The sequence below is a fragment of the Gastrolobium bilobum genome, unplaced genomic scaffold, assembly GCF_033153095.1.
Source record: "Gastrolobium bilobum isolate Gb01-03AN ecotype WA unplaced genomic scaffold, APGP_CSIRO_Gbil_v1 utg47259, whole genome shotgun sequence".
In the NCBI taxonomy this organism is placed as follows: Eukaryota; Viridiplantae; Streptophyta; class Magnoliopsida; order Fabales; family Fabaceae; genus Gastrolobium; species Gastrolobium bilobum.
The window spans coordinates 26,434-43,199 of record NW_026900080.1 but is presented as its reverse complement, the minus strand read 5'-3'; the positions used below and the strand labels follow the sequence as shown (position 1 = coordinate 43,199).

At 31.1% G+C, this 16,766-nt stretch overlaps 1 protein-coding gene across 1 annotated transcript; it reads right to left on the bottom strand.

Moving 5' to 3' along the window:
• Positions 1 to 1,989: 1,989 nt before the first annotated feature.
• Positions 1,990 to 11,507, bottom strand: LOC133295234 (protein FAR-RED ELONGATED HYPOCOTYL 3). The gene is made up of 9 exons (XM_061494033.1): positions 11,373 to 11,507; positions 3,394 to 5,599; positions 3,264 to 3,320; positions 2,963 to 3,034; positions 2,810 to 2,872; positions 2,649 to 2,717; positions 2,526 to 2,570; positions 2,362 to 2,441; positions 1,990 to 2,252 (listed from the first exon to the last, which is right to left on the bottom strand). The coding sequence occupies exons 2-8, from the start codon at positions 5,560 to 5,562 to the stop codon at positions 2,385 to 2,387; spliced, it is 2,532 nt and encodes an 843-aa protein (XP_061350017.1). The 5' UTR covers positions 5,563 to 5,599; positions 11,373 to 11,507; the 3' UTR covers positions 1,990 to 2,252; positions 2,362 to 2,384.
• Positions 11,508 to 16,766: the final 5,259 nt, after the last annotated feature.

The window sequence follows — 16,766 nt, the reverse complement described above, 5'->3', positions numbered from 1 at the left end:
TAGAGTATATCACATTCCTGCTGTTGATCAAATTGCTGATACCTTAACTAAAAGCCTCTCAGCCTCCCGGTTTGCTATTCTCAGAGACAAACTCAGTGTTACTGAGATTCACTCTCCTTCTCATCCACCCTGAGTTTGCAGGGGGCTATCAGAGTAAAGTAACACTTAATGGTATTTTTGTAATATCAGCTGAGGGTATCTTTGTAATAGCACAAGTAAAGATTAGTTAGTGTGGAACTGATTCTGTTTCTGTTCAAACAGAATCAGTGATGTGTCACCAATGTAGCTCTATAAAGAGCAACGTGTACAGTTCCTCATTAAGATTGAAAATGCATCAAATACTTTAGCTTTCTCTCTCTTGAGCATTCTCTGAATGTCTTCTCTTTCTCTCTCTCGTTCTTCTCCTTCTCCCTTTCTTTGAATATATATATATATATATATATATGGGTGTGCAAAAAAACTGTTTCACTTACTCTTCTCTTGATCTGACCTTGACTTGACCCATAAATATCTACTTTTTTGAACTAGTTTTAAATACTGATCCACTTTTATTTGGGTCAATTTTAGACCTGACTTGTTTTAATAAGTGACCCATTGACCCAAAACTTGACTCATACCCATTGTGTAAAGGAAGAAGAAGAAAAAAAATCACAATTGCAGTTTTCGTTTTTAGGGTTCTCACTTCTCTCTTCTCTCTATCGACATTCTTCCACTCCACTGAAGAGGATCAACCACTCCAATCACAATTGCAGTTTAAGGTATACTTCTCGACTTTTCTTGTGCTCAATCCCGAGCTGATTGATTGATTTAAACTCATATGGTATGATAAGCCTAAATACCTTATTGTTGCCATGTTTTGCTATAATGGTCTTTGTTATTGGCTTTAGATCTAACTATCTGATCCTTCCAACATCGCCTCCTTCATTTTCATAACAAGCATTGTATTTTCTTTCTCTGTATTCCTTCGTTTTTTATTTTATTTTAATGGTTTTTACATTGTAGCTTTTTTTTTCCTCTTGAATTTTGTTGTTCATCTTCTCTCTGATGTAACTCGTATTTGGATTTTAAAATTAAATAACTTTTTTTTGTTAAAAAAATTACATCCTTTATTTATTCAATAAATATCAAATTTATGGGGAAAGATATTGTAACAACCAACTAATGTTACTACCAATCAATTTCGTCGTTAGAACGTTATGTTGATCCAACGGTTATATTTATTTTCATCTTTGTATAGTTATGATTCCCTATATTTAATACTTTATATTTATTTTTACCTTTGTATGGTGATGATTTCCCATATTTAATGCTTTCATATTAAATATGGAGAATCATAACCATACAAAGATGAAAATAAATATAATTGTTGGATCAACATAATCAATCTAACAGTGAAATTGATTGGTAATAACATTGGTAGTAACTAGTTGGTTGTTACAATATTCTACTCCCAAATTTATTATATAATTTAAAAAAAATAAATAATTAAATTACATGAATTTAAAAATTAAATCAATAACTATACAAAAATCAAATTAAAAACGTGTTGAAACCAAGTCAAAAACGGATCAGGTCAGATTTGACCCTATTTTGAAACCAAGTAAGACTCACTTCAGAAATCAAGTCAAGTCAGATCCGACCCGAACTATTTCAAAAAAATTCAAACTAAGTCAAACCTGACTTGGATCAAATTAAAACGGGTTGGGTCAAAATACCTGACCTATAAAAATCAAGTTGGGTCGGATTGACACAAAAAACTGACCCGACCTGACCCATGCACATCCCTATATATATATTAAAAAAATTATATGGGTTAACTTAACCCGCCTACCCATTTTAACTCGTGGTGCATATAGGTGGAACTTATTTTGCCACGTCTAATTGAGAGGAACAAAAGTAAGGGAAAATGAAATTACAAATGAATGAGATTTTACTCTCGTTTGCACTAACGTAAACAAGGAAAAGCATGCGAATACTTGGTTACTAACATTTCATAATTACAATTTCCCAGGTAGCCTAAAGAATAAGTTTATAATACAACAATTCTCTACATGATCTTGAATGCTAAAACCTTACACCATCTATTAATATTTATAATAGACGTTACACAACAGTTATCCTATATTATTAATATAGCAGTATTATATTACAAAATACTGGATTTGGAGGTTTTTCGTTAAAACCTCAATTAAGGGATGGTGTGTGTCATTTCTCACACAAGATAAGCAGCTCATAGTCCTCGTTTCCCAAGCCTATAAATACGAATAATTTGAATCACTGCTTCAACTATTCATTATTTTCAACGAAATACTCATTTAATCACCACAAATTATTGAGGGGTTGACTCAAAATATCAACTACCTTAGATTAAAGGATAGTGACACTCACGCATGTCTTGATGGATCCTCATGCAACTGTGCTGCTCTCACATTAGGATCATCCTGCCACATGGAAGAAGCAATGACTATATAAGTGCTCTTCAGAAAGAAAATACAACCTAGAAAGTTTTAAATTACCATACTAACCCGAATGCCATATGTGAAACCAGTTCGCAAAAAATCCAGTTGTGCCTGCAAGTTTGGACCATATAAGAATTCATCAAACATTACAAGGATTCATAAAATTATCTTAGCTCTAGTGAACCATACCAGACCAGGCATGCTCTGATGTGCACCATAATAACCATCGTGGCTAGTTGGTATCGAACTTATTGGTCCCTATAGACATAAAACACAGTTTCTAAATTATTGCACGTCAAAAGAATATTTAAAAAATAAATAAAAAATTAATCACAATTTCTTCTACACACCAGCCCCTGAAGAGTCTGTTGATTCCCGTAGTAATCATCCCGTGTTGGTCCCATTAAGTTCAACTAAACCATCAAATAAAAAAAATATATATATGAAGCTCACACTGAAAGTGAATAATAAAGTATTAGAACTATAGCGTATTATATTCATACCATCCCCTGCACACTCTGTTGCGCGCCATAATAACCATCAAGGGTTACGGCAGCTCTTGTGCTGAATTTGTCCTACAAAAGAAGATTCTTTTTAACCGAAGCACAGTTTACTTCAAGCAAGCAGACACATGCATTATTTAACTAAGTTGGAATTCCCATGGAATAGTTCATAAGATTTTCCCTCCGGGTTCACATAAATTTGTAAATTCTAACATGAAGCTTGTATTTCATCTACATACTTTTATCCCCTAGACTATAAATCAAACACTCTGAGAGGTTAACTAATAATAGGAGGACAAACCATTTGTTGCAAGTTGTCTAGTGCCCCAACAGTCATCACTTCTGCCTCAGAGCTAACCTGCAATTCAAAGAGTAGGTCATGATAGATAAAACGTATTAGTCTAGAAGTCAAGTTTTCAGAAACAACAAACCTTTTTCTTTTTAGTTGGATTCTTCTTTTTGTTTGACTTGCCCATATTTCTACTTTGGGTATCTTCTTCGGTGGAAAGCTGACCATGAGCCCCTGACGTACCAGCTTCTGTAGGACTCTTACTAGAATTGTTAACGCTCACACAATTTTTGTGTGCTTCATGTAGTGCATGGAATGCAATACTATAACTCTCTTGAGACAAAGATCCCTCTTCACTCAGTTTTACTGCTCGCTGACACAAATCATTGTATCGTTGCACCCTAGCCAACATATGTTCAGATTCTTCTCCCATTATATTCCTGACTTTTGCATCTTTTGTCCACCGTTTCAAGATATACTGAGATGGGAACACTGAATGACCCGAATATTGAAGAACAACCAATGCATGTCGACAAAGATAACCTCTATATTCGAATAACCGACATAAACAAGACACCTCTGATTTTTCGGCATTCACCACAACAAAGAAGTCTTTACTTGATTCCATATCATGAACCCTGTGAGTAACAGTTGTTTCATCCTGCTCGCCAGCTTTAGGATGACAAGCAACTGCACCAACAATCTCAGCTTGAATCTTCTTGAATACAGCATGTGTGCAAATCCCTGCAACGCTCTTTTCTAAAGGTGAAGGAGTTTTTAAGGTTGCCACTTTATTCCAAGTATCAGAATCTGCTTTTGCTTCCTCCTCATACCTGTCTTGCAAGATTGCTTCATACTGTTTGACAAAATCTTGCACAGAGGTCTTCTTATGAACATATTTGTCAAAGAAGGAATTTACACTTTCAGATCGCTGAGCAGTAGACATACCACCTAAGAAAACATCCCTCATGAATGTTGGTGCCCACAACTTACGATCTTCATACAATGACTGCATGCATTCATCCTCTCGAAGTTCACACCTATCAACAATTTTCCACCATCTCTTATCAAATTCATCACTGGTCAATGACCTGTATATGCATTTTTCAAATTTTGCCATAAAATTCTCATGTTTTTTAATGACAGGAGCTAAATTCTCAGATACCTTCCCCAATATATGCCATAAGCAGACACAATGCCAAGAATTAGGAAAAATATCTGAAATAACTGACTTCAAAGTCTTGTCAAGGTCAGTAATTATCACTTTTGGAACTTGACCACCAACTCCTTTCAGCCATGTCCGCATTAGCCAAGAAAAAGTTGCGGCACTTTCATCCGATATCAAGGCACAACCAAGTAAAATAAATTGGTAGTGCTGGTTCACTCCAACAAAAAGTGCAAGAGGCATCTTATATTTGTTTCTAACATAGGTGGTATCAAATGACACTACATCACAAAAGTTGACATAGTCATGCCTACTTTTAGCGTCAATCCACAAAAGATTTTTCAGACGTTGATCCTCACCAAGATCTACTGCATAAAAGAAGTTAGAATTCATATTTTGCATCTGTATAAAAAAATCAAGCATAAGTTTTGCCTCCCCCGACTCCAGGCCCACATTTCGACCTTTATCAAATAGATTCTTCTCATTCTTAAGACCAACCACAGTTTTGTATTCAGCAAACTGCCTCGCCATCGCAGCATACATTCTTCTTGTTTGTTCGCTGACCGCTTGGGCTGGTAAAAGCTCATGATTATGCTCCTTTACAAAGCTATGTATAACCCATTTTCCATCTGGCCTTCTTTTTACATGCATGCTTGCTTTACAATCTGTCTTAGAACAAGATCTTCGACCAGTTGAGTTTTCAGAATCCTGTTTGTTCTGTCGTGCACGTGGTCGATTAAATGATTTGTCATACTCCCGTTTTGTTCCATACCTGGAACATGCAAACTTCGCATCTATAAATTCTCTTGATGTTTTTGAACGGCGACTATTTTGTATTGCAGTGTTGAATCCCATTGACCGAGCATATTCTTGGTAGAAAGAATAAGCTTCCCCGTGAGACTCAAATTCCATGCCAGAAAGTGGCTCAAGATTTGTATCTTCCTTAAACATCACCATATCAACTGTGGGTGAATTCAAATCTCCACCAGTTAGAGCATGTACCTCAATGCCAGCATCAACCATATTTCTGCCGTCCATACCTCCATTATGCAATTTTTCTTCACTGTCCAACATGTTATCAATTGCAGTTGTTTCTTCATCCTCTTTATCATGTTCCCCAGAAGGTAACCTAAGATCTATATCCATGATGAGAGCAGCTTTCTGCTTGATGCTTTCAAGGGTACTGAAAATTATAAAGAACAGAAATCATGTCAAGCCATGAAGTAAATCAGTTCTACTTCAATAATGTATACATTGCCTATCTATGTAACTATGGGTTTTCTAGGATCTAAGTAAAACAATATAGGCCATGACACGAAATTTTAATTTACAAGGGGAAAAAAAGTATCCTCTGCTAGTGTTAAGGCAAAAGGCAGTTAACACACGTTTAAGACCGACAGTATAAATTTATTATAGCCACCAGATAATTTTAGATAATAAGGATTTGTACAGAATTTGCAATATCAGTCAATAGCCAATGCTCCTAATTTTAGAGGAGAGTGGCATGATGATTTATAGAGAGGGTAAAAAATTCTCCAATGAAGGCTTCCACAGAAATTGTGTCATTTTTTCAGCACAATTTCACAAATTGCACAACACAGACTTGTAGTTAATCACTTAATTGGAAAGAAAAAATAAAAAAGAAAAGGAGAAAACATCAATGGAACAAAGCTGCCCACCCTCTACATATCTTTGCATTTACTCCAAATATATCCTAATCACTGATGGTACCCGTATGCAATTAACAGTTAATCAGTGTAATTGTTTCAGCTATTTAACCAGATACCAGAGAAAATGAAACATTAACAGATCTGAAATACATCCATATCAATATTATTATTCTCTGTAATCAACTCCAAACACAGACACCGTCCTACTTACTGATTCCGAAGAATCGACTCCAACCTATCACACTTGATAGGGAAAATACAACCAGACTCCAAACAACAAGAAATACAGACTCAGAGACAATATCACCAAAATGATATTAACAACCAGAAACACTTTGCAATATAACCAAAAAAGATACCCAAGCTCCCTCTACAAACTTTTCCCCCATTTGCAGAGCTCACTCATCCCCACATACAAATTCATTCTCCTCCCCTTTCTCTCTTGCTCCCTCTTCCTTATAACCACCTTCCTTCACGTTTTCCTGTTGCACGATGTCCTCCTCTCCACTCAGCAGTTGCCAGCTGTCCCTTCCCATCTCTCTTCTAACTAACTTTATTTTCCAATTGCCTTGCGTTTGGTCTGACTCTCCTTGTATTTCTTTTTGGTTTGTCACTTCCTTGTCATCTTGTTGGGTTTGAAGAGCTTGTTGGGCTTGAAGAGCTGAATCTTGTGTCACTTCCTTGTCATCCAGTTGGGCTTGTAAAGCTTGTTGGGTTTGTTGAGCTGAATCCTGCTGATTTGGGTTTTGCTTGGATCTCCTTCTTTTGTAACTTTTCTGCAGTGGTTGTATTAATCCATCAATCACCTAAACTTATCCCAAATTAAATGCCGAGGCAAATAAGACTACTTAAACTATGTCTTACACTCCAATCAAATGCACCAAATAGTAACATGGATTGTACATTGCCGTTAGGAAGATTATGCTAGTGGCAGGTGATAGAGAAATCTTGAAGACACAAAGAAGGTTTAAACCCCAAATCTAGAATATTTCTGCTTCATGATAGTGGTGCAGACCGCAGAGAGCAGACCCTTCTTAACATTCAAGTCATAAACTTTTGCAGAAAGTACTTCTTCCATGGAATGCAAGTTCAGCATGACACATGCTAGCACCAGCTTGGAGGTAAAAATCAAAGACCATACCACAAGTCACACAATTTAAGCAGCTTGAATCTATCATACAAAGTGATGGATATATAGAGGGATATGTAAATCATAGGATTCCAGATGGCTGGACGAAATGGAAGAGTGTTTCATCTATTATTTGTGATAGAAAGGTGACTCTTGAGCTAAAAGGATAATTTTAACACACATCCATAAGAGTAAGACTAGCAATGCTTTATGGTACTCAATGCTGACAATAAAGGGTCAACAAGAGCATATGATAAGGGTAGCAGAGATGAGAATATTGAATTGGATGAGTAAACATACATTAAAAGATAGGATTAGGAATAAATGTATTAGAGAGAAAGTTGAAGTGGCAGCTTTTAAGGAAAAGATGGTAGAACTGTGCCTAAAATGAATGATTTGAACCTGTTACTAGAAGACCAATAGAAGCTCTAGTTAGAAGAGTTGATCAGATGGAGGATAGCCCAATAATTAGAGGAATAGGTAGACCAAGACTGATCTAGAATTAAATATCCTCTTTGAAGAATTGGTTATGGACCAAAATACAATGGTATCATTTGATTCATGTACTCAACCCCAACTAGTGGGAAAAGGCTTTGGTTGTTGTCATTGGAACCCCCCCCCCCCCCCCCCTCCCAACCCGCCTTTTAATAACAAAACTAGATTGACTTCACCAATCAACTTATATTGTTAAAATGTTGAAGAGAAGAACCGAGCCTCAAGTGTTTCTCTTTTCCAATTGGTCGTAGGAATTTCATTTATTTATGAACTTTGGTGTTAGAATACATATCTTTGCATATTGTTGTAAACTGCAAGTTGTTGATGCAACATCGCTGTGAGAACTGTTAGGATACAAAATAGGTTAGTTGTCAGAGGAGTTAGGCAGTTATCTCCAACTGCCTCTACCTAACTCTGTATGTCTTAGAAATCTTCACAGAATCCACAGTTAATCAAAATCTAAGTTTCACAGAGACTTCCCTCTCATTTTCTCTCTTTCCATTCTCTTTCATTTTCTATCACTTTCTGTCAATTCTTAAGTTTATTAGCACCTCACAAACTCTAAAATGGTATAAGAGCTTGATGCGACCTTGAATCATGGCCTCACCATGTAATCCATTTCAAACATCCGATGATATTAGCCCCCCTTCTTCCTCTTGCTTCTGCGCCAATATCCTTCAGCCAATCAAAGTGGTGATCCAAGGACACCAACTACATTGATATTTTGTTAATCTGGAGATTCCATATCATTTTGCCTCTGAGGATGATCGTGACCATGGCTGGTATAGTATAGTAGAGATAACTTTGAATATAATGGGTTATATGAAATGTTGCTCCACCACCCTTTTTTCCAATTTTTAGATACAAGTATACTATATTAGAAAAAATGAGAGAAGATAAAGCTAAGAATAAGAAACCCTGATAACAAGAAAAAGAAAACGAAGAAGAAAAGAAAAATTTAGCGAAACCCGCTCAAACATGCGACAAATTACAAAACTACCCAATCTTCCCATATTAATAATTGAAAAACTTTTTAAGCAAGCCATGCGCTAAGCAACAAAGAAAGGTCATGAACACAATCTTATCACACAACAAATGGTATAAGAGAAACCCTAGAAATTATAGGCATTTCTCTTCAAGCAATGTAGCCTATTGCTGCCGCATATATTGGTAAACCTATTTTATAATTTCCCAGATTTTAGTCAGCTGGACATTATGCAGCATTATGCGTAGCACCAATTCTGAAAATGCAAGCTCACTTGTTCTTAAATTTACTTGAAGCCAGCTATATCTTAGAACAACTTTCAGGATCTTCTGGAGAATACTGGGTTTGATCTCAAAATACAGAAAATTTTTAGTTATTAATTTTAAGGATTTTGGTAGGATTATTAACCAAAACAAGGTTCTGTGGTGATGTACCATATAACATTTATGTAAGTTTTAGGGACATTTGTTATGAAGCATAATACCTGCATATACAAACGCAAGTGTGTCCTAACCATTGTCAAGGAATAAAATTGTCTACTAGGCTTCTTTCTGGTATTCAGATCATGAACTTTTTCAGAACATTTCCCTGTTAGACAAGCATAAGGGAATGGAGAGCTTTGTTGCATTGATGGCATCTCTCTGCTTTCTCTATAAGTTATAGAACGCATGCATACATACATAACTTATAGAGTGAAAATAATATTTTTTAAAGTATGATTTTCCCATATTAAAAGACCACATACGATTATTATCCCTACAGACCAACATTAGTTTTCCCATATTAAAGGATTACTAAAAAAGAGTGAAGCGACCATAATTAGTGAGGATCCAACTACAATGGTACAACCAAACACCTAGCAAAATTTTATGAGGAAATTGTATTTCCACTCACCCCCATGAAATGAGGTTTACCAAAGTGACACTCAACCTCAGAGTTGAACACTCCACATCATTTGACTACAATTACTAGCAGTAAAATTAAAACAAACATATTTTCCGTGTAAAAAGCAAATCAATTAATATCTACATAAATGAAATTTTGGCACTGGAAAATGACATGAAATTAACAAGAATTCTGGACCCTTCACACCAATTGCTTCCTCCCTTTCATCTGATTTCACCTTCTCTTAAATGAAAATATATAATCATTACCTTCAGACACACAGTTTCTGAATCCCTCCTCACTAATTGGGTAACAGAGAATAAAAGAATATAAGGATAGATAAATAATATTAGACCTTCCAAGGATGACGACATGAGTTTGGGTTATGAGCTATTGTTGACCTCAAATTCCTCATGGGGTTTCTCATGAAAAATAATGCAAACCTCCTAAGACAGTGGCAGCAAACTCAGCTATTTTGGTTAAAACTTGGGAATCAAATTCAAGGAAAAGAACGAGCAGAGATGGACAGTAACAACAAGGTGTTAGAGTAAGACAGAAATGCCTTTAGTTCCATGGCCATCTTTTGCTATAAGAAGCAAAGCATGCAAAGACTCAGGGAAAGAAGTATAAAAATGCAACTGTTTAATCTAACTGCATCACACGCAAATGTTTAATCTAAGTGCATAATTCGCTTTGAAGAGAAGGCATTTGAAGCAAAGTCATGGCTTCTATAAAATGCCCTAGATAGGACGTAAGATCAACTTTGGTATAATGGTATGAGTCCAACCCAAAGATGAAGCACTGCTCATACTGGCTATTCCAGTGGTTAACCCAGAGAGAATATTCTACAAATACCCATTACCATTGGCAATAGTCAATGAGTCAAGTGGGAACAAGTCTCATTTCTTTGAAACTCTGATTAAGCATCATTTCAAAAAACCTCAAGAAGGGTTTAATCTCCAAAATCTTTAACCATGAAATTACATTAAATTCAAAATAACGAGAGCATTATCAACAAAACTCAGCCTGCTCTCTCATTCCTTTAAACCACAAGTCAATCAGATGAAGGAAGAAAGCAAACTTCAGATACACAAAAAATAATCTAAATCTCAAAAATCAAACCCAAAAATGAAAATTTCCATTTTTAAAAATCTAAAGACAACCGTTGGTGTTGTCACCATGTAATCAAGATGTCACAGGTTCGATTCATGCAATCAGTCTATTGCAAATGTAAGGTAAGACTATCTACCATAAACCCTTCACTGGACTCTACATAGAGCATGAGCTTTATAAACAACAAGGCAACCCTTTAATGTAACTATATCATTATATGGCACATAAGAATACATATACATACACCAATTCCATCTCATAGAGGACCCAGTAAGTTCTTTATGTCAGAGTTTTCATTTCAAGATTAAAATCAAACACAAAACAAAATATCACCAAAAAAACAAAAAACAAACCATTATTACCACTAAAGAACTTTCCAATCTAACCTTCACACATCATCAACAAGATCCAATACACTGCCACATCATATACAGTACCAAATTTGCACCAAACTACATACTTCCGAATCCAAATTCTAGTTCATTCTTCATATTATGCTACATGTGCATATTTTTAAGTCCTACATCTACCTTATAAGTGAACCAATATAGAATCATTAATTATTCATCCTAAACCATAAAAGAAAAGAAAACACCAAATAAATAAATACACAAACAAAATAATCGAATAAATAGAAAGGAGAAAACGGAAAGAGAGGAGCGTGTGATTTTCACGGTACCTGAAAGGATTGAATGATGGTGATGATGATCTGAGAAGTGAAACGGGTGAGAAGTGAAGAAAGAGAGTTGTCACGCGAGTAACGTGAGCGAGTGGAGGAAGGACCTTCCCCAAATGCGTGATGCCTAGGGTTTCCAAACCCACTCTGTTTCTTTCGTTTACAAATCCAACTCACTCGCCTCGCACGTGTCGCCTACCTTCTAATTCTCTTCTCTCTCCTCTTTTTATGTATTCTTTATTTGTTATTTCCCGCTCTCAATTTTTAATGCTTAAAAAGGTGATGAGGAATGATAGTGCTTGTATATTAAAGCGCGTGCAATTGCATTCCAATAAGATTTCTGTAAAATTAAACAAAACTGATGGCAGAAGATATTAAAATTGTTTAGTTATCATATAGTAATTAACTAGTGCATCACCCGTCTAATGCACGCGAGAAAATGATTAATTTTTTTTCATATACTATTTTTTACAGAATGATAGATATCAATTTTTTATTTAAATTAAATATCTAATTTTTTTCTATTTTTTATAGATAATTCTTTTGTATTAATTATTCATCTTTTTGAAAAAAAATGTTTTATCTTTTAATTTATAATTTTATATTGGTTATACATATATATTTAAATGTTTATGTTTAAAAATATTTAAAATAATACTTGTACGGATTTTTTTTTCTCTTTTTTAAGTATTTTTTATTTTAAAATTTTAATTTATTTTCTTTTAAAGTATAGATATGTCATTTCTTATTTATTTGCAGTTAAATTTCAACTTTAAATCATTTTTTATCAACTCTACATATATTTTATAATTTTAAATATTTTTTCATTTAATCTATTATTTTATATTAAATTTAAATTTACTATATATATACATATTTTTTTCCGCAGCAGAAATATTAAATGTTGAGCTCTTTTACTACTTATTAAGTTCAAAATTCAAATTTAAAATGTTTGAGTTTAAAATATTAAATATTTTTTCACCCAGTAGACATAATAATAAATACTATTAATAGGCTTAAAAAATTTTCATGCAAAAAATTGTGGGAAACATTAAATTAGCCTATATAACACTTAATGACCAACATCTTTTTCGATGTAGGAGTTGAATGGTCACTAAATGATTATTCATTTTTACACCATTTTAAATTTTTATAATTTGTTTTTTACATAACGTTAGATGTCATTTTTTTATTTAAATCAAAAATTTGAATTATCTTGTATTAATTATACATATTTTCTGACAATTTAATTTTTAACTTTTAATTTATAATTTTTATATTGGTTATACATATATATTTAAAACGTTTAAGTTAAAAAAAATACTTGTATAATTTTTTTTCACTTTTTGTATTATTTTTTAAGTTAAATTTTAAATTTATTTTCTTTTATAGTAAAAATATGTTATTTCTTAATTTTTTGCATTTAAATTTACAATTTAAATTATTTTTCATCAACTATACATATATTTTTATAATTTTAATTTTTTTAAATTAATCTATAATTTTATATGAAATTTAAATTTATTATATATGTATTTATATATATATATATATATATATATATATATATATATATATATATTTTTTCCACTACAGAAATATTAAATGTTCAACTTTTTTCTTACCTATCAAGTTCAAAATTCAAATTTAAAAAGTTTAAATTTTAAATGTTACATATTTTCCCATGCAATTATAAAATTATTAATAGGCTTAATAATTTCCTACCCAAAAAGTAATAAGAAAAATTAGAAATAGTATTTAAAATACTTAATTCCAAAACAAAAAATTGCAATGTAGGAGTTAGATTGTCACTGGTCATTAAATGGTCATTCACCTTTATAGTAATTAAATTTTTATAATTTTTTTTTTACAGAATGATAGTTATCATTTTTTTATTTAAATCAAAAATTTAAATTCTTTTGTATTTTTTTCTATACATAATTCTTTTGTATTAAATATACATAATTTATGAAAATTAATTTTTATCTTTTAATTTATAATTTTATATTGGTTATACATATTTATTTAAAAAAAGTTAAAAAAATATGTGTACGAATTTTTTATATATTTCTGTATTATTTTTTAAAGTTAAATTTATAATTTATTTTCTTTTAATGTGTAAATATGTCATTTCTTATTTTTCTGCATTAAAATTTCATATTAAATTATTTTTATCAACAATACATATACTTTTATAATTTTAAATATATATTATTTCTTTTAATCTATAATTTTATATTAAATTTTAATTTATTATGTATATATATTTTTCCCACTGCAGAAACATTAAATGATAAAAAAAATTTCAACCTATCAGGTTCAAAATTTAAATTTAAAAACTTTGAGAGTTAAATATTAAATATTTTTCAACCCAATAAAAAAAATAATAAATATTATTAATAGATTTAAAAAATTTTCGTGCACAAAGTAGCGGGAAACATTAAAATTATCTGTAAAATACTTAAACTCAAATATTTTTTTACAATGCACGAGTTGGATAGTCGTTGGTCACTGAATGATCATTTATTTTTATTTTTATTAAATCTTTATAATTTATTTTTTGCAGAATGATAGATATCATTTTTTATTTAAATTAAAATTTTGAATTCTTTTGTAATGATTATACATATATTTTGAAAAATTAATTTTTATCTTTTTGTTCTTTTTGTTTATAAATTTTATATTGGTTATACACATTTATTTAAAACTTTTATGTTAAATATTATTTTAGAAAAGTACTTGCACTAATTTTTTTTCTCTTTTTGTATTATTTTATTAAGTTTAGCTCTTAATTTATTTTCTTTTAAAGTATAAATAAGTCATTCTTATTTTTTTGCAGTTAAATTTCTAATATAAACTCTACATATATTTTTATATATTTAAAAAATATAATTTAATATATAATTTTATGTTATATTTAAATTTATTATATATAAACATATTTTTTCACGGTAGAAACATTAAATGCTAAACTCTTTTCCTACCCATCAAGTTTAATTCAAATTTAAATAATTTGAATTTTAAATATTAAAAGTTTTCCACCTAATAAACATAATAATAAACACTATTAATAGGCTTAACAATTTTTCATTTAGAAAGTAGTGAGAAACATTAAAAAAGTCTGTAAAATACTTAATGGCTAACATCTTTTTTTGTATTTTTTATACGCAATTATTTTGTATTAGTTATACATATTTTTTGAAAATTCAATTTTTTATCTTTAATTTCTAATTTTTATATTGGTTATACATATATATTTAGAACATTTATGTTTAAAAAAAATTAAAAAATACTTGTATGAATTTTTTTTTCTCTTTTTGTATTATATTGTTAAGTTGAAATTTTAATTCATTTTCTTTTAAAGTATAAATATGTCATTTCTTTTTCTTTTTTTTGCATTTATATTTCAATATATATTTTTATTCATATTTTCTTATTTTTATAATTTCAAATATATATTTTTCATTTAATCTATAATTTTATATTAAATTTAAATTTATTGTATATATTTTTTTCACTACATAAACATTAAATGTTGAACTCTTTTTCCAATAAGGGTGTAAATAGGCTTGGCTTTGACTTAAATAGGCCAAGTCTGTGTAAAAAAAGAAATTGGGTCTGGTATGGCCTGTTAGCCTATATAGGTCTCAAATTACAAGTCTGGTCTAACTTATATTTAAAAAATAAGAATCTTGGACTAGGCCTGTTAGCCTCTTTAAGCCTATTAAACATTCACAAATTAAAAGAATAACTAAAATAATATTACTTTATTATTCAAGATTATTAAAATAATATGATATAGGTCGGCCTGTAAGCTTATAGGCCCGACAAGTACAAAAAAGCCTATAACAAGTTTTCAAAATAGGGTTTTTTAAAAGTGTAGGCCTATTTTATTTTATTATTTGTAATAGGCAAAGTCTGGCCTAATATAGGCGAGGTCGTAGGCCCCTGTAGGCCGGCCTAGCCCATTTAAACCCCTATTTCCCACCTATCAAGTTCAAAATTCAAATTTAAAAAATTTTAGGGTTAAATATTAAATATTTTCCCACCCAATAAACATAATAATAAATATTACTAATAGGTTTAATAATTTACATGCAGAAACTACTGAAAAACATTAAAATAATCTATAAAATACTTAACAACAACAATGCAGGAGTTGGATGGTCACTGATCACTGAATTGATCATTCATTTTTGTAGTGATTAAATTTTTATAATTTACTTTTTACAGAAAGATATATGTCATTTTTTATTTAAACTTAAAATTTAAATTATTTTGTATTCATTATACATATTTTTTGAAAAATTATTTTTTATATTGGTTATACATATATATTTTAAAAATGTATGTTAAATTTTTTGTAAAAAAATACTTGTACGAACACTTTGAACATCCTTTGAAGTAACTGATGATGGTTTTATGAGGGTCAAAGAAGTATCTTCCCCGTCAAACTCATCAATCCCATCATCACGGTAGGCATATCTATCAAGAACAGATATAAATTAAAGAACAACAACAATAGTGAGAAACAAATTATGTATGGATAGAAAAAATAGAAGGAAAAACTCATATTGCTCTTGCAGACATTAAAGATAAAAAATAGAAGAACTTTAAGTTAAAGGAAGAATTTATACCGTGTTGAATTATGAGATGCTGCCCAAAGAGCACATATAACATACAGGAGAGAAAAAGACAGAACTTGCCAAAAGGTTGGGATGATCCACGCATTATGCCATTGCTCTTTGTATACTTTTGTTTCTTTGTTGCAGCCTTTAGACCTTATCAAGGAAGACTAAACACATATTTTAGTCATTTAAAAGTTAAGACATTTTATTATACCATCTTATTCATGACATTGGATTATGGAGAAAATACTTGTAGAAGAAAAGCAGATAGAGAATAATGTCATACATTCCTATGATGAAGTACAGAAGTACATATCCCATTGATTCCAAATAATCCCGTCAGCTTTGTTCTACAATAGAGCTGCAAAAAAAAAAAACCAAAAATATTACATGTTCATGTAATAGAACAACAATTTGAGAAGATGAAGAAGATAAACATACAAAAATGAGAAGAAACATGTGCACAAAAGCTAATTACCAAATGGAAAGACCCAAATAACACATATCCTATTTATACACAAAATATTTGCAATTTTTTACAAAAAAATTTCATTTTTTTAAATCCTTTTTTATTAATAAAATAATATTTTGTTATAAATAGGGTTAACAATTAACTATACAAAAAGAAGTAGGAAATATTGAATGTTGAACTCTTTTCCCACCTATCAAAATAAAAATTCAAATTTAAACAATAATGAAAAACATTAAACGTTGAACTCTTTCCAATGAAAATAGTGGAATTTTATTGTATTGTTATTATGGTTTTTAT